Source organism: Geotrypetes seraphini, chromosome 9 (genome assembly GCF_902459505.1).
Source record: "Geotrypetes seraphini chromosome 9, aGeoSer1.1, whole genome shotgun sequence".
In the NCBI taxonomy this organism is placed as follows: domain Eukaryota; kingdom Metazoa; phylum Chordata; class Amphibia; order Gymnophiona; family Dermophiidae; genus Geotrypetes; species Geotrypetes seraphini.
In genome coordinates this window covers 82,079,594-82,107,116 of record NC_047092.1, presented here as the reverse complement: position 1 = coordinate 82,107,116, position 27,523 = coordinate 82,079,594, and the positions used below count along the sequence as shown (strand labels likewise).

Genomic DNA, 27,523 nt, shown 5'->3' with positions numbered 1-27,523 from the left:
TTTAAAAGTAGATGAAGCATTTTTCATTACATTTGGGGAACAATCCTCTAGCAAACAGTTCGATTTGACATATTTATTTAACAACTTTAAAAACTGTTGTCAGTCATTGAGCCATCTTCCAAGTAACTAAGTTGCAAATAGGAGATTGTAATGTTGCTCTCAAATTTAAAATTTTATTATTGAAGAACTCTGCAAGAGTATCAGGAGATGGCGAGCATTCATTATCTACTTTTAAAACCAGTGTAGTATCAGTTAAGTTATTAACCAGTTTAAATAATTCTCTACTATTATCTTGGCTGACCCTATTTTCTGTGCATAATGTTTTGAATGTTTTTCTTTAATTAGGAGTTTAATAGTTCTTTAATTTAAGTCTCCAATTTACCTTGTCCTTCTCCCTATTTGATTTCAACCAAATCCTTTCCAGTTTTCTTAATTCCTGTTTAAAAATCAATAGATCAGTATCAAACCATTCATTGAGGAATCTGTCTGTCCTGGAAGCAAAGTATTTGATGATTTTCATACTTAAGTGGCCCCTGCTGCTGGATTGCATGGAGTATCTCCATCTTGTGGACATAATTCAGGAGGTTTCTCTGTCGGTGCACGTTTGGGACCAAGCCAATGTGCTCTTTCAATTCGCAATGGGCCCGCCGTGGATCGCAGAGCTAAGGTTTCCACCAGCCAGCAATCCAAAAACGCATGCAGCTCCGCGTCAGAGATAGACTCCAGTAAGCCCACCAGACGAAGATTGCCCTGGCAGGAACGATTCTCAATATAGTCCAATTTATCTTCCAGGGTAGCTTGGCCTGGGTAGTGGTCACCTGAGCCACAGTGTCCTCCAACACGGACACCTGTTGGCAGCATCCTGAAAACTCCCCGGTTAATGATTCCAATCTGTTATCCACCACTTCCAACTTATCTGTGATGGATTGGAGACACTGGTCCAGAGAGGATTTCATGGCGTCTTTGACTTCCGATACGATTTCCTGCAACCATACAGAGCTCACCTTGCCTTCACCCTTCGCCATTTTAAGATCTGCGGGCTTCAGTTTCTCTTTCTTCCGACGGAGGGTTTTAGAAGCCATAGCAGCTGGTCAAGTGCAATACGAAGCTGCAGTCAGCTGTTGTTCGGCCGAGAATAGCAGAGAGCTGTTAAAAGGGTTATTTCTGAGAAGCTCAAATGCCAATAGAGAGGGGCTCGAGGCACACACATCTGCTCTCTAGCTCAGCATCATGTGACCCCAGCTAGTGGCTTTTTCATTGGCTTACCCGATGGAGCGATGTACCCTGACGCCGACGTTTTTGATGTTGAAGGCTGCAATGTTGTCTCGGTGTCCATACCGGTGCCAAATAACTTTTCTTGTTGGAGCTTTCAACTCTTAATTCTATGTTTCTGCAGGGTAGAACACTGTGCACAGGATTTGACAAGGTGTTCTGGCCCAAAGCACTGTAAGCATCAACTATGTAGGTCAGTGACAGAAATTAGGCACTGGCACCTGCAACACTTTTTGAACCCAGTCAGCGGCTGGGAAAACCTAGTCAACCAAATTGAATTCAAAGGCTGAGGAAAATAACAAGGCCTCAACAGGCAAAGTCCACGAGATGTGAACAGCAAGGAAAAAAAATATCCTAAACCTTTTTTTTTTAAATGCAAATAAAACACGTATCTAAAATACACAGAAAAATATGACTAACAAATATGCGTGAGTGGGAAGGAAAAGGCAAAATTTGAAAGTTCAAAAACACGACTTAGCTCCGTGGAAAATTAAGAACTGAAGAGCCGCGAGCGGTGTTGGGCAAGAAGGCATTCACACATGCATGGTGTGGGCAGTGCGCAAACTTTCTCAAGTTCTTTTTTTTTTTTAATCTTTATTAATTTTCAAAACTAATACAAAGTGCCAGGAATTATACAGACATTAATAATCAACATAAACACTTAAATTCCATCAATAACAATACAGAAGAAAAATATCCCTTCCCTCTCTTCCATTAATTTAATCAAGAAATAAACCAAAAAGATATCCCACCCACCCAGTCCTGGATATGTATAAAACTACACAGAAAATTTAAATAAAGACAACTATGTTGAAGTAACAAAGGATGTCAACAGGCCCCAAACCAATGCACTTTTAAAGCTCTCCATACCGGGGCTCCGGTGTTGAAGTCACCCACATGTGAGAATATGCTGCATGCTTGGCCTGGGATAATAGGTTCTTACCTTGCTAATCTTCTTTCTTGTTAACAGGAATGATAGTCTTAACCTTCAGGTTAAACCCCCATTAGTTGCAAGGATTGTAAAAGCCTACCGTTTCTTTCCATGCTCCACCTCCCATCACTCTGGGATGAGCTACACCTCCTTAGTCAATACCAAAGCTTCTAGCAAGTCCTAGAATGCAAACATAAGAGAGGGGTGCAGGGAAAGTCTCCAAAACTATTTAGGTCTGTTCTGCTCTAAATGCAAATATTAAAGAACAATGCTGATTACCCACAACTAAATGAAACAAACAAAATGGTAATAAAAGGAACCACTTACCTGTGTGCCATCTGCACCAATAGTTCTGTTGCTCTTAAGAGTGAATTCTTCTTCATTCCTGACCCTACCGAGCAAGTGGCAGAAACAAGACATCTGACTAAGCAGGCATGTCTAAAACATAAAACAGGCTAGTATATGGGGAGTGTGTGGTGCAGTGGTTAAAGCTACAGCCTCAGCACCCTGGGGTTGTGGGTTCAAACCCACACTGCTCCTTGTGACCCTGGGCAAGTCACTTAATCCCCTCCATTAGGGACATTAGGTAGATTGTGAGCCTGCCGGGACAAACAGGGAAAAATGCTTGAGTACCTGAATAAATTAATGGAAACCGTTCTGAGTTCCCTTGGAGAACGGTATAGAAAATTGAATAAATAAATAAATATATATTAGACAGGGCAACTGTCAAGGCTACCATTCCTGTTTACAAGAAAGAAGAATAGAAAGATAAGAACCTAATCTTTCCTTCCTGTGCAACATGACTGGTAGTCTTAAGAACATAAGAATTGCTATATTGGGAGAAACTGAAGATCTAGCAAGCCCAATATCCTGTTTCCAACAGTGGCCAACCCAGGTCCTAAGTACCTAACTAGATCCTAAGTAATAAAACTGATTTTATGCTGCTTATGCTAGGAATAAGCAGTAGATTTCCCCAAGCCATCTCAATAATGTCCTATGGACTTCTCTTTTAGAAAATTATCCAAACCTTTATTTACACTTTGCTAAGCTAACTGAAACAACCAACAGAGAAGAAATACTCCGTAGAATAGCACTTGGTCGCTCTTCAATGAAGGCCATCAACAAAGTTTTTAAAGACAAGAAAATAACACTCAAAATGAAGATCAGACTTGTCCTGGACATTATGAGGCTCTTAATCAAAAAATAAATGCATTTAAGAACCCGCCTAAATTGACACTTGGACAATCAAAAAGCCAGGTTGACCATGTACTGATAATCGAACAGGGTTTTAGACGCATCTAAAACCAGTTTAGGCCTTTTCCCTGCCTCTGTGCCAGAGCGAAAAGGGACATTTTTGGAGGAGTGGGTAAGGTGGGAGGTGGGCGGGATGTGGGCCGACCTACATTTAGTCATCCGGCAGCCATAATCGAAAAGTTTGACAGGTTGCCTGGACGGAACTTATACGTTCCGACTTAGACCAAGCCAAAATAGGTATAAGTTCCATATCGGACCACTGAGCTGATCGTGGCTGCCCCGCGGCAACCTGTCCCCACCCCGAAATGATCTGAACAGGAGGGATACCCAGTCCCTCCTGCTAAAAGCCGCCGCAACCCCCCCCCCCCCCGAATGATCGCCAGCCCAATCTCTCCTGCTGCAATCCCACAAACCTTCCCGCAATGTTCCCCGGTAGGAGGGATGCCTAATCCATCCTGCCGACACCCTGTGAAACCCCCCCCAATGTTCCCTGGCAGGAGGGATGCCCAGTCCCTCCTGCCAACACCCCCCTCCCAAAATTTGCCCCAATCCACCCCCGCCCCCCCCCCCCCTAAACCTGGTTTTGTTGGACGGACGGCTCTTGCAAGCATCCGGCCGGTAGGTCTGCCTTCAAAGGAATGGCATGCCTACTCCTTTCTGGTGTATCCTATAAAAGGGGCCTTGGGGATCTGGCCAATCAAAATCTTAGGCCACTCCCAGTGTATCCCAGAATGCACTGGGAAATGGGCCTAACATTCAGGTTGGCCAAGGTGCCTAAGGCTCCTCCTAAAGGCCTTAAATGCCTGGGCTAATCAGAACCTTCTGGGAAGGTACAGGACCAACATCTGTCCAGCCAACGAAACCAAGTTGGGGTGGTCCGGGTGGGACAGTGGTGAGAGTGAACTTTCGGGGGAGTGGAGCAAACCTTCGGGGAGGGGGTGTCAGCAGGAGGGACTAGACATCCTTCCTGCCAGGGAACATTGGGGGAGTTTTGTGGGGTGTCGGCAGAAGGGATTGGGCATCCCACCTGCTGGGGAACATTGCGGGAGGGTTTACGGGATCGCGGCAGGAAAGAATGGGCATCCCTTCTGCCGGAGAACATTGCTGGAGGATTTGGGGATCGCGGCAGGAAAGATTGGGCATCTCTCCTGCCGGCGATCATTTGGGGGCGGGGGGGGCGCAGCAGCTTCAGGCAGGAGGGACTGGGCATCCCTCCAGCCATGATCATTGGGAGGGGGCCCAATTCTCTAACCGGTGCTTAGGAACAGAAGCCGGTTAGAAAATCGTGCTTTTAGGCACAGGACTGGTCCCTCCCATGTCTACAAGGTCTTGTTTTGGACGTTTGGGACTTGGGCAATTTTTATTTTTTTGAGAATAGGGCTTAAAAGGTAGACACAGTGGCGGTCTAGGTGATTAAACTTCTGAGCGTACAGGTAGCCCATTCTCAAAAAACAACAACACTGTAGCGGTGAAGGAAGTGATCAGAGACAAGAAGACTTTGTTTAAGGAATGGAAAAGGACAAAAACGGACGAAAACTGAAAAAAGCACAAACACATCAAAGCAAGTAACATAAGGCGGTAAGAGGGGCCAAAAGAGACTACGAGGAAAAAATAGCCAAGGAGGCAAAAAATTTTAAGCCGTTCTTTCGATATATTAAGTGGAAATGACCCACGAAGGAAGCAGTGGGGCCGTTGATGACCATGGAATAAAGGGAGTGCTAAAGGAGGACAAAGCCATCGCTGACAAACTGAAAACATTTTTTGCATCTGTATTTACCAAAGAGAATATATCTAATATACCAGAAGCCAACAGGCTATACACAGGAAATGAAAAAGGGAAACTGACAGGGTCGACGGTCAGTCTAGAAGAGATAAGCAGACTGATTAATAGGCTTAAAAACAATAAATCCCCGGGACAGGATAGCATCCACCCGAGGGTAATCAAGGAACTGAAAGGAACTACTTCAACTAATAGCCAATCTATCAATCTAATCTGGAAAGATTCCGGAAGACTGGAAAGTGGCAAATGTTACGGGGGAGATCCGGGAAACTACAGACCAGCGAGTCTGACTTCGGTTCCGGGAAAGATGGTAGGGGCGGGAATAAAGGACCGCATCATCGATCACCTTGACGGGCACAAACTGTTGAGGACTAGCCAGCACGGCTTCAGCAAAGGAAGATCTTGCTTGACAAACTTACTGCACTTCTTCAAGGGAGTAAATAGGCAGATAGACAAGGGAGACCCAGTCGACATTGTATATCTAGATTTTCAGAAGGCATTCGACAAGGTCCCGCATGAACGTCTACTTTGAAAAATTGCGAGCCATGGGATCGAGGGTGATATACTCACGTGGATTAAAAACTGGTTGGTGGATAGGAAACAGAGAGTGGGGGTAAATGGATAATACTCAGACTGGAAAAGCGTCACGAGTGGAGTGCCGCAGGGTTTGGTGCTTGGTCTGTGCTCTTCAACATATTTATACACGACCCAGAAATTGGCACGACAAGTGAGGTGATTAAATTTGCAGACGATACAAAGTTGGTCAGAGTAGTGAGGACACAGAAGGATTGCCCCGACCTACAACGAGACATAATCACACTCAAGGAATGGACAGCTAAATGGCAAATGAGGTTCAAAGTGGATAAGTGCAAGGTGATGCATGTCGGTAACATAAATCATATGCACGAATACAGGATGGCTGGTGCTATACTCGGAGACAGCCCCCAGGAAAGAGACTTGGGAATACTTGTAGACAAGTCAATGAAACCATCCGTGCAATGTACGGCAGCGGCGAAAAAGGCCAACAGAATGCTAGGAATGATTAAGAAGGTGATCACAAACAGATCTGAAAAGGTTATCATACTGCTGTACCGAGCCATGGTACGCCCCCACCTGGAAAACTGCATCCAACACTGGTCGCCACTGGTACGTACCAAGTGGTCAACATATGGGCAATAGCTATACGAAGGGATAATAGCCTTGAAAACAACCCCCCCCCCCCCCCAGGGTGAAACATGTTGGCTGATTAGTCCCTGTATACTTGACCACCAAAACTAAGCTAAGTATTTAAAATATTTAAAATAATTTAAACATCTGTGAAAATGTTGTTTCACTTTATTTATTGGAAACATTGCTAAACAAATGGACCCGATGAGGACCTGATGCGTAAAGCCATATACTATGAAACAACAATTGCGTATAATGGTGGCATCTCAGAGGGCCCTCTTAAAATTGTAATTCTAGTGAGAGTCTTAAGGGATGATTGTATAGGATCATCCTTGTATTGTGTGAATTATAGATCCACTCTCCTAATAATATCATTGGAGAAGCACTCTGTTGGAGATTGACTAAGATATCAGACACACATATTTTTCTATTAAGTTATGCATAAAAAATTTTTTTTAATTACACCATCGAAGAACATTTATGGTATGTTAATGAGTTAAAAGAAAGAGGAGGTTTTTATGCCAATGAGGTTTCTTCCTATGAACAGATCTGTTTGCATAAGAGTGAATGCAGCAGGTTAGAATCTGAGGCTTATCTTTGTTTTTAGTGTAAAGCAATTTTTTATTGAAGCAAAAAGAACACTGTAAAAATACAATCAGGTGAAAAGAGTAACAAATCCCCCCCCATCCCCCCACCCCAAACCCTACTCCTCCCCAACCCACCCCCAACCAACACCATCCAAGCGGGAGAAAGAAGAAGCACGAAAATGCCAGCCCAGAACCAGCAGCATCCCAACCCCGTGCTACTAGGGAGGCTCAAGCAGCAAAGGCCACAACATCATGCAAACAGAGCTCTGTACTCTGATGAGCCCTGAGAGGAACCCAAGCCCCCCTACCTCCACTCCCAGTAAAACACGGAAAAACAAAAATTAAAGAAATAAAACTAAAAATAAAATAATAAATAAAGAAATTGAAAAGAACAACCATGGCCGGGGAGGGGCCTCCACGGGTCCACACACCCACCGCCTAGAATAGCTCAAATCTGCAACCTATTAAGAATTAAGCTCCGACTTCTTGGGGACAGGGAAGAAATATAGGGCCTTTATATTTGTTTTTAAAAGAAAAACCCAGAAAAAAAGGGGTTAAGAATTGAGATTTAAATTATTTGAAAATTAGAAAAAAAGCTTTTGAGATTTTTGTTGGTAGGCACCACTATTAACAAAGCTAGTAGTAATATTTTAAATAACATCCATTCCTGAAGGATTTTTGACTTTTGCAGCTGCGCCTCTAAGTTTCTTTTTTCCAATTATCCTCATGTTTTCATAGTCTCCTTTTTTAAAGTTAAGTGCTGCAGTGTTAGATTTCCTGTGTAAATTTATTCCAGGGATTACATCAAATCTCATGTTATGATCACTGTTATCAAGCAGCCCCAGCACCATTATCTCCCTCACCAATTCATGCGCTCCACTAAGAACTAGATCTACATTACATTAAAATACATTTCTAGACCACAATACCTTCAAGATCGATGCGGTTCACATCATCAAGAGACTGTTCACCATCTTCCTTATTTTTTAAGAATTTTACAAAAAGAGTTGTTTTAATAGTTTTTGGAACTGCTCTATAAAGCTGTCCTTGATTTCATCAAGGAATTTTATCTCCCTAGCATGCACTGATGTTATATTTACCCAGTCAATAGCAGGGTAGTTGAAATCACCCATTATTACTGTGTTACCCAGTTTGTTAGCCTCCCTAATTTCTGATAACATTTCAGCATCTCTCTGTTCATCCTAGTCAGGTGGATGGTAGTACACTTAAGAACATAAGAAGTTGCCTCCACTGGGTCAGACCAGAGGTCCATCTCGCCCAGCGGTCCGCTCCTGCGGCGGCCCATCAGGTCTGTGACCTGTGAAATGGTTTCTGAATATTTCCATAATCTACCTCTAGTTCTATTTTTAACCTACTACTAGTTCTATCTGTACCCCTCAATCCCCTTATCCTCTAGGAACCTATCCAAACCTTCCTTGAACCCCTGTAATGTACTCTGGCCTATCACGTCCTCCGGAAGCGCGTTCCATGTGTTCACCACCCTCTGGGTAAAAAAGAACTTCCTAGCATTTGTTCTAAACCTGTCCCCTATCAGTTTCTCCGAGTGACCCCTAGTACTTGTGGTTCCCCACAGTCTGAAGAATCTATCCCTGTCTACCCTCTCTATGCCCTTTAGGATTTTGAAGGTTTCTATCATGTCTCCTCTAAGTCTCCGCTTCTCCAAGGAGAACAACCCCAGCATTTTCAACCTGTCAGCGTATGAATAATCTTCCATACCTTTTATCAGTTTAGTTGCTCTTCTCTGGACCCCCTCAAGTACTGCCATGTCCTTCTTGAGGTGCGGCGACCAGTATTGAACACAGTATTCCAGATGTGGGCGCACCATTGCACGATACAGTGGCATGATGACTTCCTTCGTCCTGGTTGTGATACCCTTCTTAATGATGCCCAACATTCAGTTTGCTCTCTTGGAGGCTGTCGCACATTGTGCCGATGTTTTCAATGTTGAGTCCACCATCACCCCCAGGTCTCTTTCAAGGTTGCTCACCCCTAGCAATGATCCCCCCATTTTGTAGCTGAACATTGGGTTCTTTTTTCCTACATGCATGACCTTGCATTTCTCTATGTTAAAACTCATTTGCCACTTTTTTGCCCATTCTTCCAATCTCGTTAGGTCCCTTTACAGATCTTCACAGTCTTCCGTGCTTCTAACCCTGCTGCAGAGTTTGGTGTCATCGGCAAATTTGATAACCTCACATTTTGTCCCCGCATCCAGGTCGTTAATAAATATATTGAACAGGAGCGGTCCAAGCACCAACCCCTGTGGAACCCCGCTCGTGACCCATTGCCAATCTGAGTAATGACCCTTTACTCCAACCCTCTGTTTCCTGCCTGCCAGCCAGTGTTTGATCCATCGGTGGATATCCCCTTGTACCCCGTGGTTCCACAGCTTTTTAAGTAGCCGCTCGTGAGGTACTTTGTCGAAGGCTTTTTGGAAGTCAAGGTAAATGATGTCCATGGATTCCCCCTTCTCTATCTGGCTGTTTATTCCCTCAAAGAAGTACAGTAAGTTTGTGAGGCACGACCTTCCCTTGCAGAAGCCGTGCTGGCTCGCCTTTAGTTGTCCCTTGTCTTCTATGTGTGCGCAGATTGTGTCCTTAACTAGTGCTTCCATCATCTTTCCCGGAACCGAAGTCAAGCTCACCGGCCTATAGTTTCCCGGGTCACCCCTTGATCCCTTCTTAAAGATGGGCGTGACATTTGCTATTTTCCAGTCCTCTGGGATCTGCCCGGTTTTCATGGATAGATTACATATTTGACAAAGTGTTTCCGCTATTTCGTTTCTCAGTTCTTTTATTACCCTTGGGTGGATGCCGTCCGGACCCGGTGATTTGTCACTCTTCAGTCTGTCTATCTGTCGGAGTACATCCTCTTGGGTCGCTTCTAGTTGGACCAGCTTTTCATCGTGGTCTCCGTTTATAATCTCCTCGGGTTCTGGGATATTGGATGTGTCCTCTCTCATGAAGACTGACGAGAAGAATTTGTTTAACCTGTCAGCTATCTCTTTTTCCTCCTTTATCACTCCTTTCTTGTCTCCGTCGTCCAGTGGTCCCACTTCCTCTCTGGCTGGTTGTTTCCCTTTCACATACCTGAAGAAGGGTTTGAAGTTTCTTGCCTCTCCTGCCAGTCTTTCCTCATATTCTCTCTTTGCTTTCCTGACCTCTCGATGGCATTTTTTTGGGTGTCTTTTGTGTTCTTTTTGGTTTTCCAGTGTTGGGTCCTTTTTCCATTTTCTGAAGGATGATTTTTGTCACTTATCGCTTCTTTTATTGTATTTGTTATCCACGCTGGGTTACTAGCTCGATTTTTTTTTGCACCCTTTCCTAAACCTTGGGACGTACAGGTCTTGTGCCTCGTGCACTGTGCCCTTAAGCAAGGTCCAGGCTTCCTCTACGGTCTTCATCTTCCCTGAGCTGTTGCTGAGCTGTTTTCCCACCATTTTCCTCATGGCCTCGTAGTTTCCTTTTCTGAAGTTGAGTGCTGTCGTTGTGGTTCTTTTCACCTTTGATGTCCCTATGTTTAATTTGTACTGGATCATGCTGTGATCGCTGTTCTCTAATGGTGCTAGTACTACCACCTCTTTTGCGGGTCCCTCTAGCCCGTTGAGGATTAGGTCCAGAGTGGCATCCCCTCGCGTTGGTTCCGTGACCAGCTGTTCCATGAAACAGTCCCTCATCGCCTCTAGGAATTTAGTTTCTCTCGTGCAATTTGAGTGTCCAATGTTCCAGTCTATTCCCGGGTAGTTGAAGTCCCCCATGACCACCACCTTTCCGCTTTTGCACACCTGCCTCAATTCGGCCTCCAGGTCCAGGTCGTTTGCTTCTGGCTGTCCTGGTGGACGATAGTACAGTCACAATTTGATGTCAGCTCCTTCCCCTCCTGTCAGCTTAACCCATAGTGACTCCAAACAGTCCGCCCTTACTGTTGTTTCTATCCTGGTTGAAGGAATGGGGTCCTTTATGTACATTGCTATTCCTCCACCCTTCTTGTGTGCCCTGTCCCTCCTGTACAGTTTGTACCCTGGCATGGCCACATCTCATTTGTTGTCCTCGGACCACCATGTCTCTGTGATTCCTATTATGTCTAGGTCCATATTACTGGCTATAACTTCTAGCTCCCCCATTTTAGTCCTTAAGCTCCTAGCATTTGAGTATAGGCAATTTAAGTCCCGGTTTGTTACCTTTTCTTTTGGATCTCCTCGTGACTTGATGCTCCTGCCGATCTCCTCACGGGCTGCCAGTCCCCGAGCCTCGTTCTGTTCACCCTCCTCCAGCGGTGTGTCTGTGTCGTCTTCATCCCCCTCCTGTAGTGGGTCTATCCCGTCCTCTGTCTGCTTCTTTGTTTTTGGGTATCCCTCCGGTTCCAGCTGTTTCCTCCTTTTCCTGCTTTTTAGCTCTAGTTGCTTCTCGGGTCCCTGTAATGCATCTTTGGGTTTATGACCAAGAAGTGTCCACTCAGTCTCTAGCCCTCTTACGTCCTTTCCTGGATCAGTATCCTTGCTTGATACTCCTATTAAAATCTCTATCACTATCCTTTTCCCCCTTGCACATGGAAATTCTATCCACAGGGATTCCAAAGTGTGTTTCTGCTCCTGTAGAATTTTCAGTCCATTTGATTAAGGCCCTCCTTAACATATAATACTATGCCTCCACCGATTTGATCCACCCTATCACTACGATATAACTTGTACCCTAGTATGACAGTGTCCCATTGGTTATCTTCCTTCCACTAGGTTTCAGAGATGCCTATTATACCTATATTTTCATTTAGTGCCATATGCACATTCCAACTCTCCCAGCCCTTGTATATTCCAACTCTCCCATCTTGTTTCTTAGACTTCTGGCATTTGCATACAGACATTTCAAACAGTGTTTGTCATATCTATTTACGATTTTCCCAGCAGTTGGCATAGATACTTTGCAATTTTTAAAATCAGCCTGCTATGTATTTAAGGAAACCTGGTCTACTGTGGCTCTGTCTTCCCTTTTATAATGATATCTTTTAAAGATAACTTGACCCGAATCATGCTCTTTTAGTTTAAAGGCTGCTCTACCTCCTTGGTTACGTTGTGACATCAGAGAGAAGGCTTCCGGTTCAGGCGCAGGCCGCGCATAGGAGCCTTTTCCCACGGCTTTGTGCACTGCAGCATTCAGGGAGCCAGCCTGAAGACGCCGCGTTGATCGCACCGTAGATCGGCGGCTGAAGAACACTGTCTTGGGTCCGATGGATGTGCCAGCCCTGTGGACTGGCAGAAAATTTCTGTGGACCGGCGGTTGAAGAACACTGGTCTAAGCTGAAAGGAGCAATAAAAATGGCTACGTACCTTTATGTGAAGAAAATAAAGAAAAAACAAGAGAAAAAGGAAACCAATATGGTTCTCCAAACTAGTGGCAGAGAAAATAAAGGCAAAGGAGTTGGGGTTCCTGAAATATTAAAAAACCAACGAAGAGGAGTGCAGAAAGGACTACTGGGTGAAACTGAAAGGAGGAAGATGAAATATGGAATTGCTAAACTAAAAGATACTGGGAACCGATATGTGGAGAGTGAAGAGGAAAAAGCAAACGTGCTAAATAAATATTCTATTCTGTGTTCACGGAAGAAAATCCTGGCAAAGGACCGAGATTGTCTGGCAAAGTGAAACAAGAAAATGGAGTAAATTATGCGCTGTTCACGGAGGAAAGTGTTTATGAACAACTTGAAAAACTAAAGGTGGACAAAGCAATGGGACCGGACGGGATCCATCCCAGGATACTGAGGGAGCTCAGAGAGGTTCTGGCAGGTCCTATTAAAGACTTATTCAACAAATCTCTGGAGACAGGAGTGGGGATTGGAGGAGAGTGGATGTGGTGCCTATTCACAAAAGTGGTCACAGAGATAAAGCAGGAAACTACAGGCCAGTAAGCCTCACTTCAGTTGTTAGAAAAATAATGGAAGTGTTACTGAAAGAAAGGATAGTGAACTTCCTAGAATCTAATGGGTTACAGGATCCGAGGCAACATGGCTTTACAAAAGGTAAATCATGCCAAATGAACCTCATTGAATTTTTTGATTGGGTGATCAGAGAATTGGATCAAGGACATATGCTAGCTGTAATTTACTTAGATTTCAGCAAAGCCTTTAATACAGTTCCTCATAGAAGGCTCTTAAATAAACTTGAAAGGTTGAAGTTAGGACCTAAAGTGGTGAACTGGATTAGAAATTGGCTGTCAGATAGACACCAGAGGGTGGTGATTAATGGAAGTCGCTCGGAGGAAGGAAAGGTGAGTAGTGGAGTCCCTCATGGTTTGGTGCTGGGGTTGATCTTGTTCAATATGTTTGTGAGTGACATTGCTAAAGGGTTAGAAGGGAAGGTTTGCCTTTTTGAGGATGATACCAAGATTTGTAACAGAGTAGACACCGAAGAGGGAGTGGAAAATATGAAAAAGATCTGCAAAAGTTAGAGGAATGGTCTAATATCTGGCAACTAAAATAAAATGCAAAGAAATGCAGAGTAATGCATTTGGGGATAAATAATCAGAAGGAACCGTATATGCAGGGAGGTGAGAGGCTGATATGCACAGACGGGGAGAGGGACCTTGAGGTGATAAGTGTCTGAAGATCTAAAGGTGAAAAAACAGTGTGACAAGGCGGTGGCTGCTGCCAGAAGGATGCTGGGCTGTATAAAGAGAGGCGTAGCCAGTAGAAGGAAGAAGGTGTTGATGCCCCTGTACAAGCCGTTGGTGAGGCCCCACTTGGAGTATTGTGTTCAGTTTTGGAGACTGTATGGACGTAAGAAAACTTGAAGCAGTCCAGAGGAGGGCGCCGAAAATGATAGGAGGTTTGCGCCAGAAGACGTATGAGGAGAGACTGGAAGCCCTGAATTATGTATACCCTAGAAGAAAGGAGGGACAAGGGAGATATGATTCAGACATTCAAATACTTGAAAGGTATTAATGTAGAATAAAATCTTTTCCAGAGCAATGTTAGGAAATTCTACTTTATGGAGAGGGTGGTGGATGCCTGGAATGCATTCCCGAGAGAGATGGTGGAGAGGTAATCGGTGACGAAGTTCAAAGAAGCATGGGATGAACACAGAGGATCTAGAATCAGAAAATAATAGTAAATATTGAAGATGGGCTGGGGAGGGCTTCAATGGCTGGGAGGGTGTAGATGGGCTGGAGTGAGCTTTGAAAGAGACTTCAATAGTTGGAACACAAGCACAATACCGGGTAGAGCTTTGGATTCTTGCCCAGAAATAGCTAAGAAGAAAAAAAATTTAAATTGAATCAGGTTGGGCAGACTGGATGGACCATTCGGGTCTTTATCTGCCGTCATCTACTATGTTACTATGTAGCACCTCTTCTGGCATCTAAAACAGCCTTGAAGAAAATATGCAAACCTTCAAAAATTACTTAATGATCCTCTCTGATTTTTTCAATAGGCTACTATAGCCTTACTCACTGTGCCATGATGTTCTGCTGGAGCTGCATAGGGAAACCTCAGATCAGATATGAGAGAAGATTTCTACCTCAGAGAAGCCTGCAATCCAACAGATGGTTTGTTTCTTTGGACTGCCATCCAGTCCCCAATGTGGAACTGGATCCTCAGATCCCCACCAGAGCCGCACGACATTATGGGGGGAGGAACGCAGTCTGCCCTGATCCTAGATAAACTGCCATGGGACCTGCTCAGTCTGCGCTCAAGCCTGCTACAGACAGAACCTGGGGCGAGATTGCTCCCAAGGGTAAGGACCTTGAGCTCAGAGACCTACTGATGCATACTGGCCACACAGGAATCATGCAAGGTGTGTGCCTGTGGGCTATAGACCTCAGCCCTGAAAGCCTGTATCTTCTCGCAGTCAGAGATGCCCCTGGGTGACTGGGATCCTCTGCAGCACTGAAACCTCCGACCGGTTTAAAAAAAACCCGACAATAATAAAGATTAAACTCATGCAGAACAGACAGGCTCCCTACTCCTTGCTTGTGGAGAGTAAGAATAAGGGGGTGGAACTCATCCCAGAATGACGGGGTGGAGCTCATCCCAGAATGATGGGAGTTAGAGCATGAAAACAAACAGTGGGCTCTCTTCAACCCTTGCAACTAATGAGGGTTTAACCCGATGGTCAGGACTACCAATCCTATTGCACAAGAAGTTTAATGCTACAATCTCCACCCAGATCTTCAGCAGAAACATACATATATCAGAGCCACCGCCACAAGTAGACCACCTTAAATTCTATACCTGTATCCTTCCCAGTACTTCAACCCAAAGCTTTATGCATACTAGCCCAGACCAGCAGGCACAGAAATATAAGTACACTTTCTTAGCTTCACAAAGAACAAAGAAGAGTTGTCTAGAGATACAGCTGGAGATAAGTCATTAAAGTAAAGACAAACCACATACCATCCTAAACACTTTTTTCTTTCCTTACCCAGAAAATATATTAACACATAAATAATATTAAGATTTATATGTTATGAATTTGTCTCCATTTTTAATTATGTGTTTAGCAAGACTAAACATGTTGGGTTCAAGCACATGCCACTCATCCTGTATAGCTCTCACCTTCATCTCTGGGTACATGTATCTGTGGATAGAGGGCAACCAATGTATTGGCTGCAGATAGGCAGATACACCTTTGCCAGCCGGAAGTACTCCTTTCTTATCTTCAAAGAAGGCCTCTAGATGTGAATAATGCCCTGGGATTTCCAACTGGTGCCTGTAATGCAGGTAAAATAAGCTAGTAACAAAAACAAGATGTTTTACAGCAATACTATGAGAGCACCTACTCAAAATAAATATGCAAGACAATATTCTGCTGCCACTGTCAGTGACTTAAAAACCAGCTGTACAAGTTAAATAAATTCATATATTCAGTGGGATTGAATAGTCAGAATAGCAACCACCAGCATTATCCAGACAGTGGTGATATTCAGTGCAGATAAAGTGAAATTATTTACCTGTAGCAGCAAGGACTCTGAGGACAGCAAGCAAGCCAAATATTCTTATATGTAGGTGGCATCATCCAACAGGGTCCAGTGCATATATTCACTAGTGTGTATTACTTTAAGAAAAGTTCTAGCAGTGACTCACTACAGATGTGTAGGTGCATTTCCACCCAATGTGCGAGTCTGGGTGGATCCCTCAGTCAAATGACATAACTGAAAACAACTCTTAGGGGATGTGAGATGGTATGTGAGAATACTTGGCCTGCTGTCAGAGAACACCTGCTACAGGCAAGTACCTTTGTTTTGTCCAAGAAAAAGCAAGCCAGATGTATTCTCACATGTAGGAATTCCTAGTTACCAAGCTCACCAAAAACAATGCTAGTACAATCTGGTCCCATCTGGATGAGCCGTCAGCGAACTGGAACTACTGTGTTCTCGAAAACATGAAAGACCTGCCATTTGAACTTTAAGGGAGGTCACCACCAAACCTTTATCTAAACCTGCCTGAAGGAAAGCCAGAATCACTGGAATAGGAGCCCTCACCTGCTCCAACTGGTCTCTGGAACACCATTGTTGAAAAGCTTTCAGGGCCTTGGCATAAAAAGCCATAGTAGGTGGTTTCTTGGACTTCAAAAGCATCAAGATGACATCAGAATACCCCTGCTTCAGCAAGGCTGAGCACTCAAGAACTATGCCGAAAGACCAAAGCTCTGTGAGTTCTCCAAGGGAACCGGACCCTGACTGAGTAGGTCACAATGAAGGAGGAGCTTGAGTTTCCTGTCTTGTTAAAGACTGACCAGATCTGCATACCACGGATGGCGAGGCCAGTTAGGAGCTACTAGGATCACCAATCCCGGATGCGACACTATCCTGAGGATGACTCGACCAACCAGAGGCCAAGGAGGGAACACATAAAGGAGCTCGTGAGCTGGTCAGAGATGAACTAATGCAACTAGGCCCAAGCTTCCTGGTTCTGTCCTTTGACTGAATGCCTGGCTTTCGAGTTCTTAGCTGAAGCCATCAAGCCCATCTGTGGCTCACCCCAGCCCTTCAGTATGAGACAGAACACTCTTTGAAATAGAGATCATTCTTCGGACCTGCCAAGGAATTCAGCAACAGATCTAGAGGGAGGCAAAAAGAAATCTATCTTGTGCCCTTCCCAAACAATGTCCACCACCCATTGATCTGCGGATATTCGAGCTCATACTTGGTAAAACAGAGAGCGTATCTGAGGGAAGTCTGTCGGACTTCTGGCGTCATTGTGACTTTTTAGAAACCGCTCTGGGTCAAAATCCTGATACCTGAGGACATCTGGAATTTGAAGTATAATGTAGGTGGTATCCTTGGGAATATCTTTGGGATGGAGAGCTTGAGAGACCCTGATGAAATCTGCAGGAGGGACAAAAAGAATTACAATCCCCCCCCAACAACATGCCGAGAAATTCTCAGGAAGTGACTTAGGGCGGTGATCCGCTATGCTGGCCATAAGGTCATCCAGATCTTTACCAAAGAATAGCTAACCCTTGAAGGGGAGTTTCTCAGAAACAGAATCACCTGCCCAAAGATGGATCCAAAGAGTCTGGAATGCTGACACCACATAAGCTGAGAACTTGCATGAGATCATAGAGGGCATCCGCCATATAATCCACACCTTCCATCACCAATTGGGGACAGGCATCCTCCTCCACAGAGGGCACCTGGTGCAATCTCATGTGAGAAGCACGCACCATGAAGGAAGCAGCCACAGAAGCTTTGATGCATGAAGAAGCCACATCAAAAAGCTTTTTCAAAATAAGGTTCACTCTGTGAGCATCACACCTCCATCTTTAGAAAGGGCCGCACACTTAACCTGTGCCACGTCAGAATCCACCTTTGGTTACTCAAAAAGCTGCTTAAATTCAGGAACTACAAGGTAAAGCCTAGACATAGCTTTAGCCAGCCAGAAAGAACTCTCCAGGGTATCCCATTGCTCTGCAGTAAGGCCCGTAAATTTCGGATGCACTGGAAAAAATGAGGTCAGAGCATTAGAGCGGTTTATGGGATCACTGCGATGTAGAAGGCTGAGATTCCAAGCTGAGCTCTTTCAAGGCATCTGTGATGAGATGGTGGACAGAAACAGATTTGAAGAGCCTGAAGATGAAAGGATGCTCGCCCTGTTCCAGACTTTGAGAGATATCATGTGGAAGGCACCCACCAAGGGTATCTACATCATTCAGGATGGAAACAGTGTCAGGAGAGATATAGTATCCTTGTGCAAGTTAAGACAATCCAGATCTGTGACAGCCAGTACAGAAGAACCCTGCAGAGGGACACCCAGCAATGGAGCTGCCTGCTTTTCAGCTGAAGACGCATTCACTGGCTGCCAGTGGAGACACGAGTCTTGTTTAAGTTTTCTTGTATTTGTTTCAAGTTGATTTGGGGACCATCTCCAACTTTTCTTTTATCATATTTTATATGGTATAGTCCGATGAGGAAAACTAGAAGTCAACAGTTATTTGCTTACCCAAAAATTAATGGTTGTAAATACAAGACTTTCCTGGAAAGGACCTTTGTGTTCCAAGCAGGTAAACAGCAGTCTTGGTTGGGTAACTGTATTTATCAAGCCATGTCGTCCTACAGTATTTTTTTGGAAATTGATCAAGATGAAATTGTTTGAAAAATTGATTTCTTAGAGTGATTGCATTATTATGAACTGTTATTCTAATTAAAAGTTTACATAGTATTTTCTTAAAGAATATTTGTACTTATAAAAAATATTTTGTATTTCCCTATCATCTTGTATTTCACTGATTGTCCAGTCTTCTTTGATGTAAACTGCCTAGAAATCAGTTGGTTATAGCGGTATAGAAGAATAAAGTTATGTTATGTTATGTTACATCAAAAGAGCTGGGTCTGTGGAATACGCTCTCTACAAGAGCTGAATTCCAGAGAAAAGGCATACCCTGGGGCAGCGGCCAGGTCTTGCCGAGACGTGGGCACCGCTCAAAAGAATCCCCTGACTTGGTACGCCAGCATTTTGTGCCCTCATCTAAAGCGGGCATTTGGCAGCATTTTTTATTCAGATCCCAGACCCATACCAGCCTGCCAGCCCTCAAGGACTTAGAGGAAGCAAGGTCTGAAACTCCTGCTCCTTCCCCCCCAGTGTGCTGTGGCACACGGTACACAGACGCTCCTGTGCTGGCAATCCAGTGCAATCCAAGCATGAATTTGACAGATTAGGAGCACAGTCTATCCCTACTGATTTTGAACAAATTCAAGGGGTATCGAGGCAGAATTTAAGCTTTGAAAAAATGATTGATAAAACTCCAAGATGGATGCCACCAGCGAATTCGTGCCAAAAATAGCAAGAAAAAAAGAGAGAATATCCAAAAATTAAAAATAGCGATTTGGGGAGGTGGGAGACCTGAACCCTACCCTCAGAAATCCTTAAAATTTGATTTTACAGACCACCCCCGATTCTCCCATAGGAAATAATGGAGGTGTACTCACAGTTACTTAAGTGCCTTGCCTGCCAGCTCTTTTCACTGCAGCTGAAATGGAGGAAAAGGATTTTCTGCCTCAGAAGAGCTCCAAAGAGACCCAACTTCAAGATCTTTGGACTGCCAGTTGGATGGACTCCAACTGAGACTTCTGCCCCCATAGAACCTCTGCACTTGATCGGGGACGGGAAAATGCAGCCTGTGCCCTGATACCCCGAGGGTTATTAGCACGCACCCAGCCTGCACTTAAACCTCTGAGACGGTCAGAAGGCAAGCAAGCTCCCAGGGGAAAGGACCCCCGAGTCATAATGAACTGAAAAAGATATTGGTAGATTTTAGGGATTCAATTAAAGCAGTAAAAATAAAAAAAACTGAAAAGGGATGAGCGTGACTATCAATTAAATAAGGTCTATACTTGGGCTAAACGTGAGGGTAATGCACCAGAAAAATCAATGCAAGTGAAGAGGGTAGCTTTTGGCAGTTCTTCCATGGATATGGATGAGACTAGTGAAGATTCTAGTGATGTCTCTACAGGACAATCTACCGCAGTAGCGGAAGCAGCTGATGAGTCTAATCAGATGACTCGAAGCCACTCGAAGAATATTCAAAAAACACATGGGAAACTCCCTTTGGGGGGGCAAGGACAGATGCAGAAAACAGCGATTCCATAGTGATAAACATCTCCTCTAAGTGTCTCTCTGAGGATCAAAATCTCCTTTTGGAACGGGGGTTGGGTTTTGCTATCTCGGCTCCCCATGACCCCTTTCGGTTAAGAATAAGTTTCTTTAAATTCCTCCGTAAGCTTCAACTTAGGATCTATTTATGAATAATCCTTCTACTTTGGATAATGCTATAGTTAAACCTGAGTCTCACTGGGTACCTCTGGGACCTGTAAATCTAGCTGTAGTTATGTTTAGAGATTTGGTCCTTCGGGACCTTATGGAGTTGAAAGCACAGAAAAATTCCTGTTTTTGGAATATTTCTTAAAGCTGAAAGCTTAGCCTTGAGCAATCTATCCCATCAGGAGGATGTAGTGATACTACGTGCAGATAAGGGAGGAGCTATGATAATATTAGATAGACACTCATATGAGGAGGAGGCTGAATTTCAGCTTAGGGATGAGACAGCTTATTGAATTTTGGAAGCTGATAAGCCTTCCTCTTTGAAAAATGAAATCTTTTCTTTCCTATCAGAGATTCATAAACGAGGGGTCATCACTAATAAGGAATTTTCGTTTTTATATGAAAAATTTCCTAATGATTCTCATATCTATTTCCTGCCTAAAGTGCATAAACATCTTACCAAGCCCCCAGGCCGGCCGATAGTGAACACTAGGAAATCCTTGCTTGAACCCCTTTCTAAATTCATCGGTCTTTCTTTGAGATGAAGCTAAAAAGACTACTTCCTTTTTAAAGGATTCAAATCAAATGTTACAAGCTGTTGAGAGATTATGAAGGTCCTGTCCATGATTGTGACCTTAGACGTGGTCTTGCTTTATACTAGAATTCCTCAGGACGGCGCACTGACTGTGATTGAGGAAACTTTGAATAGTTGCTCTGAACCTCAGAGGATTACTACTGCTATTCTTTTGAATCTAGCTGAATGGGTAATAAAGAGAAATTACTTCTGTTACAAAGATCGGTACTTTCAACAAGTTGGGGGAGTAGCAATGGGGGCTACTTTGGCCCCCTCAGTTGCAACCCTCTATGTGATGAAGTTTGAAGAGCAGCATATTTATCTTTCTCAGTTTTTTTCAATATATTACTTTTTGGCGTAGATATCTTGATATCATCTTTTTTCTGTGGTCGGGTCCTGCCGCTCAGTTGAAAGATTTTGAAAAATGGTTAAATGAGTTAGATCCTTGTCTACAATTTAAAATGATAGCAAACAGAGTCGATTGAGTTTTTAGATCTTAAAATTATGAAATCTGGTGATAGTTTTCTTACTACTCTTCATGGAAAACTGGTTTAGAGGAATGCGTTCTTACATTTCTCTAGTTTCCACCCATACATGCTGAAATTCAAGTTTCCTATTAGTCAATTCTTAAGGCTGAGATGTGTTTGTTCTACACGTTCTGAATTTGAATTACATGCTGTGAATCTGAAGGATAGTTTTAAAGCACAAGGCTATCCTCCAAAATCTATACGCAAGGTATATTTAAAGGCACGCTATGCTAATAGAAATCTGCTACTTGAAGAATCCCCCCCCTTGTTGGCTCTAATATCTTGTCTCTGTGCTCTCTTTTTCCAACAATATAGGAGATTTTGTGTCTATCATGAAGAAGTACTGGCTTGTAATATTCTTGCTTTAAAGAATTTCCTATGATAGGCCTATTCTAGGGAATGTTCTTCCCTAGAATAGAGCAGTTGGGGATTTATTTTCTCTAAATACGGTAGTTCTCTTTGGGTTAAATCAAGAAATTGAATGGTTGTCTTTAATTTGAGATGATCTTCCATGTTGGGTTTGAGAGGGATAATGATGTCAGTAGAAAGGAAGTTATAAGAAGGAAGTGTGGCCTGTTAGCTGTATGTCTGGAACCTTGGGGCATTCAGTTGATTCGGCATTCTGAGGTAAGAACGTTAGTATGTGGGTTAGTATTTTGAAGGAATACTTAGCTTTGGTCTTAGTTTATGTTCTGTTACTGTTGCAGGGAGAATCCTTGATAAAGCCATTGTCATCTGGCAAAAAACATGTCGGATTTACTCCCCTGTGTCGACGGACAGAATGCGTTTGAGCGTCTTTGATTAAGATAAGTAATTAGTCTCTATTCACCCTTACAAAGATGAATGAGGGGGTTTGGGGTAAAAATTCACATAAAGCACAGTTACTGTATTTTCACGCAAATAACACGCACCCGTATAAAACGCGCACACGTGTATAGCGCGCAGAAATCACGATGATAAGCACAAAAACTTTGGTATAACGCGCTCACGATTATACCGCGCATGCTGCCCGACTCTTGGTTCACCCCCCTGACTTCCGTGCACTGCCCCGCCTCTCCGTGCGCTGTCCCGACTCTCCGTTCACCCCCCCCTGACTTCCGTGCACTGCCCCGACTTTCCGTGCGCTGTCCCGACTCTCCGTTCACCCCCCCCTGACTTCCGTGCACTGCCCTGACTTTCCGTGCGCTGTCCCGACTCTCCGTTCACCCCCCCTGACTTCCGTGCACTGTCCCCCCTTGAAGGTCTGTCCCCATCCTGAAAGCCTGATGCCCCCCCCCGACGTCCGATACATCCCTCCCCCCGAAGGACCGCCGATTCCCCAACAATATCGGGCCAGGAGGGAGCCCAAATCCTCCTGGCCACGGCGACCCCCTAACCCCACCCCGCACTACATTACGGGCAGGAGGGATCCCAGGCCCTCCTGCCCTCGACGCAAACCCCCCTCCCCCCAACGACCGCCCCCCCAGCCGACCCGCGACCACCATGGCGACCCCCACGACCCCCCCACCCCCCTTCCCCGTACCTTTGGTAGTTGGGCCAGAAGGGAGCCCAAACCCTCCTGGCCACGGCGACCCCCTAACCCCACCCCGCACTACATTACGGGCAGGAGGGATCCCAGGCCCTCCTGCCCTCGACGCAAACCCCCCTCCCCCCCAACGACCGCCCCCCCCCAAGAACCTCCGACCGCCCCCCCCAGCCGACCCGCGACCCCCCTGGCGACCCCCACGACCTCCCCACCCCCCTTCCCCGTACCTTTGGTAGTTGGCCGGACAGACGGGAGCCAAACCCGCCTGTCCGGCAGGCAGCCAACGAAGGAATGAGGCCGGATTGGCCCATCCATCCTAAAGCTCCGCCTACTGGTGGGGCCTAAGGCGCGTGGGCCAATCAGAATAGGCCCTGGAGCCTTAGGTCCCACCTGGGGGCGCGGCCTGAGGCACATGGTCGGGTTGGGCCCATGTGCCTCAGGCCGCGCCCCCAGGTGGGACCTAAGGCTCCAGGGCCTATTCTGATTGGCCCACGGGCCTTAGGCCCCACCAGTAGGCGGAGCTTTAGGATGGATGGGCCAATCCGGCCTCATTCCTTCGTTGGCTGCCTGCCGGACAGGCGGGTTTGGCTCCCGTCTGTCCGGCCAACTACCAAAGGTACGGGGAAGGGGGGTGGGGGGGTCGTGGGGGTCGCCAGGGGGATCGCGGGTCTGCTGGGGGGCGGTCGGAGGTTCTTGGGGGGGGACGGTCGTTGGGGGGGGGGGGGGTTTGCGTCGAGGGCAGGGGGGCCTGGGATCCCTCCTGCCCGTAATGTGGGGCGGGGTGGGGTTAGGGGGTCGCCGTGGCCAGGAGGGTTTGGGCTCCCTTCTGGCCCGATATTGTCGGGAAGTCGGCGGTCCTTCGGGGTGGGGGTGCGAGTGGTCCTGCCGGGGGGGGGGATGTATCGGACGTCGGGGAGTCGGCCGGGCAAGAGGGCTTGGGCTCCCTCTTGCTCCGATCGTGGATGCGGGTGCGGGTGGGAGCGCGTGCGAGCGGTCGTTCGGGGTGGGGGTGCGAGTGGTCCTGCCGGGGGGGGGGGATGTATCGGACGTCGGGGGGGCGGCCGGGCAAGAGGGCTTGGGCTCCCTCTTGCTCCGATCGTGGATGCGGGTGCGGGTGGGAGCGCGTGCGAGCGGTCGTTCGGGGTGGGGGTGCGAGTGGTCCTGCCGGGGGGGGGGATGTATCGGACGTCGGGGAGTCGGCCGGGCAAGAGGGCTTGGGCTCCCTCTTGCTCCGATCGTGGATGCGGGTGCGGGTGGGAGCGCGTGCGAGTGGTCGTTCGGGGTGGGGGTGCGAGTGGTCCTGCTGGGAGGGTGAATCGGGCGTCGGGCGGGGTGGGAACTATGTTTTAAAACTTTTGTATACCGCGCTCACGCATATAACGCGCGAGGGGTATGTGCGGTAGGTAAAAACGCGTATAACGCGCGCGTTATATGCGTGAAAATACGGTACTTACCGTAACAGGTGTTATCCAGGGACAGCAGGCATATATTCTCACATGTGGGTGACGTCATCTACGGAGCCCCGATGCGGACAGCTTTTTCAAGCAAACTTGATTGAAGATTTAAAGTTTGCTCTGCTGCTCCATGCATGCGTGCCTTCCTGCTCCACTAGAGGGCGCATCTCCCCCTAGTGGTCTCCAGTTCACTTAACCAGCAAAGAAGCCAACCTCGGGGAGGCGGGCGGGTTGTGAGAATATATGCCTGCTGTCCCTGGATAACACCTGTTACGGTAAGTAACTGTGCTTTATCCCAGGACAAGCAGGCATGATATTCTCACATGTGGGTGACCTCCAAGCTAACTGAAAAGGGATGGAGGGAAGTTGGCAATTTAAGCAAATAGATTACACAATACCGATTGGCCAAAACGGCCATCGCTCCTGGACAATGTATCCAGACAGTAGTGGGAGGTGAAAGTATGAACCGAAGACCACGTGGAAGCCTTGCAGATTTCACCAATGGGTGTCGACCGGAAGAAGGCTACGGAGGCTGCCATCGCTCGGACTTTATGTCCCGTTACTCGACCATGCAGCGCGAGACCAGCCTGAGCGTAGCAAAAAGAAATACAAGCAGCCAACCAGTTGGACAAGGTGCGCTTGGAAACTGGGCGACCCAGCCAATTAGGGTCGAAGGACAAAAACAATTGTGGGACTGTCCGATGAGACTGAGTGCATTGGAGGTAAAAGGCCAACGCTCTCTTACAGTCAAGCGTGTGTAGTGCCGTCTCTCCGGGGTGAGAGTGGGGCTTGGGGAAAAATACTGGCAAGACGATGGACTGGTTGAGGTGGAAATCAGACACCACTTTAGGCAGGAACTGAGGGTTAGTGCGGAGGACCACCTTGTCGTGATGGAATACAGTGAAAGGTGGGTCCGCCACCAGAGCCTGCAGCTCACTAACCCGCCGAGAGGAAGTGAGTGCGAGCAGGAAGATCACCTTCCAAGTGAGGAATTTTAGATGGCATTTGTCTAACGGCTCAAATGGGGGTTTCATGAGTTGAGCCAGCACCACATTAAGGTCCCAAACCACTGGGGGAGGTTTGAGAGGAGGGTGGACATTCAAAAGGCCTTTCATGAAACGAGAAACTAAGGGATGGAGTGAAAGGGCTTTTCCTTCCAGGGATTGATGGAAGGCCGCAATCACACTAAGATGTACCCGAATGGAGTTGGTCTTCAGGCCAGAGTGAGAAAGATGGAGCAAATACTTCAGGACCAAGGGGACCGGGACCGACACCGGGTCCTGGTCGTGCGAGGAGCACCAGGACGAGAATCTGGTCCACTTTTGGGAATAGCAGGTTCTAGTCGAGGCCTTCCTCAAGGCTTCCAATATTTCCTTGACTGATTGCGACACGGGGAGAGAAGTCAGGGGGAGAGAAACCAAGCATTCAGATGAAGAGACTGAAGATTTGGATGCAACAGTGAACCCTGGCTCTGCGATAGCAGAGAGGGAAACAGAGGCAGAGGCAGTGGATCTCTGGTACTGAGTTGAAGTAGAAGGGAAAACCAAGGCTGGCGTGGCCACCGAGGAGCAATCAAGATCATAGTGGCTCGCACTGGTTTGAGATGGACCAGTGTCCGCAGAATCAGAGGAAAAGGCGGAAACGCGTATAGAAACCTTCCCTCCCAATCTAGGAGGAAGGCGTCAGCCTCGAGGCGGTCCGGGGAGTACATCCGGGAGCAGAATTGAGGGAGTTTGTGGTTGAGGGGGGAGGCGAACAGATCTATCTGAGGGGTCCCCCACTTCTCGAACACCTGTCGTAAGGTTTGAGCGTGCAGCGACCACTCGTGTGGCTGGAGGAGGCGGCTGAGTCTGTCTGCCAGACAGTTCCGTTCTCCTTGTATGTACACCGCTCGAAGGAAGATGTTGTTGGAGATTGCCCACTTCCAGAGGCGCAGGGCTTCCAGGCAGAAGGTCCGAGACCCCGTCCCCCCTTGCTTGTTTACATAGTACATTGCTACCTGGTTGTCGGTTCGAACGAGAACCACCCGGTCGTGGAGCAGATGTTGAAAAGCCACAGCGGCGAGATAGATGGCCCGAAGCTCCAGCACGTTGATGTGGCAGCGGCGGTCCTCTGTTGACCACATCCCCTGAGTGCATAGGCCATCCAAGTGAGCTCCCCAAGCGTATTCCGACGAATCCGTGGTGAGTACCTTGCTGTGTGGGGGGGCGAGAAAAAGTAAACCTTTGGACAGATTTGAAGAGTCGGCCCACCAGAGGAGCGATCGTTGCAAAGAAGGAGTCACTGTCACGGGACGGTCGATTGGGTCCCGGTCCTGACGCCATTGGGAGGCCAGGGTCCATTGAGGAATCCTCAGGTGGAGGCGGGCGAAGGGTATGACGTGGACGGTAGAGGCCATGTGGCCCAGAAGAGTCATCATCTGTCGAGCTGATACCGAGGTCAGCAGCGAGATCCTTCGACTCAGACTTACTAACGCCTCTTGACGTGGAGGGGGAAGGAAGGAGCGGAGGTGAACCGTATCCAGCACGGCCCCGATGAACTGTAAGGACTGAGAGGGGTTCAGCTGGGATTTTGGGAAGTTTACCTCGAACCCCAGCCCTTGAAGGTAAATAATAGTCTGTCGGGTCGCTGAGATAACCCCCTCCCTGGAAGGGGCTTTGATCAGCCAGTCGTCCAGGTAGGGGAATACCTGGAGGCCCTGAGAGCGTAAGGCAGCTGCGACTACCACGAGGCACTTCGTGAAGACTCGGGGTGACGACGCTAGGCCAAAGGGGAGGACTCGGTATTGTAGGTGCAGGTCCCCCACCTGAAAGCGCAGGAACTTGCGGTGAGCGGGATGCACTGGAACGTGTGTGTAGGCTTCCTTCAGGTCGAGGGAGCAAAGCCAATCGCCCTCGTCGATGAGAGGGTAGAGAATCGGTAGGGAAAGCATCCGGAACTTTTCCCGCACCAGAAATTTGTTGAGTCGCCTCAAGTCTAGAATTGGGCGCAGGTCTCCCGTCTTCTTCGGTACCAGGAAGTAACGGGAGTAGAATCCTTTCCCCCATTGGTTGGGGGGAACCACCTCCACTGCCCGTAGGCGAAGCAGTTCTCGAGCTTCTGAGAGAAGGAGGGGTAACTGAGTTCGGTTGGGAGGGCACACCCTTGGAGGATTGTCTGGAGGGTTTCTCTGAAAATTGAGAG

The 27,523-nt window shown here is 46.7% G+C and overlaps 1 protein-coding gene across 6 annotated transcripts in view; it reads right to left on the bottom strand.

The window, feature by feature from the left end:
* DENND11 (DENN domain containing 11) overlaps nt 1-27,523 on the bottom strand; it is a 256,066-nt gene that overhangs the window by 107,105 nt on the left and 121,438 nt on the right. For all 6 annotated transcript variants that reach the window (XM_033958013.1, XM_033958009.1, XM_033958010.1 and 3 more), the window contains one exon: nt 15,557-15,710. In XM_033958013.1, coding sequence (XP_033813904.1) covers nt 15,557-15,710 — 154 coding nt within the window. The remainder of the gene's footprint in view (nt 1-15,556; nt 15,711-27,523) is intronic.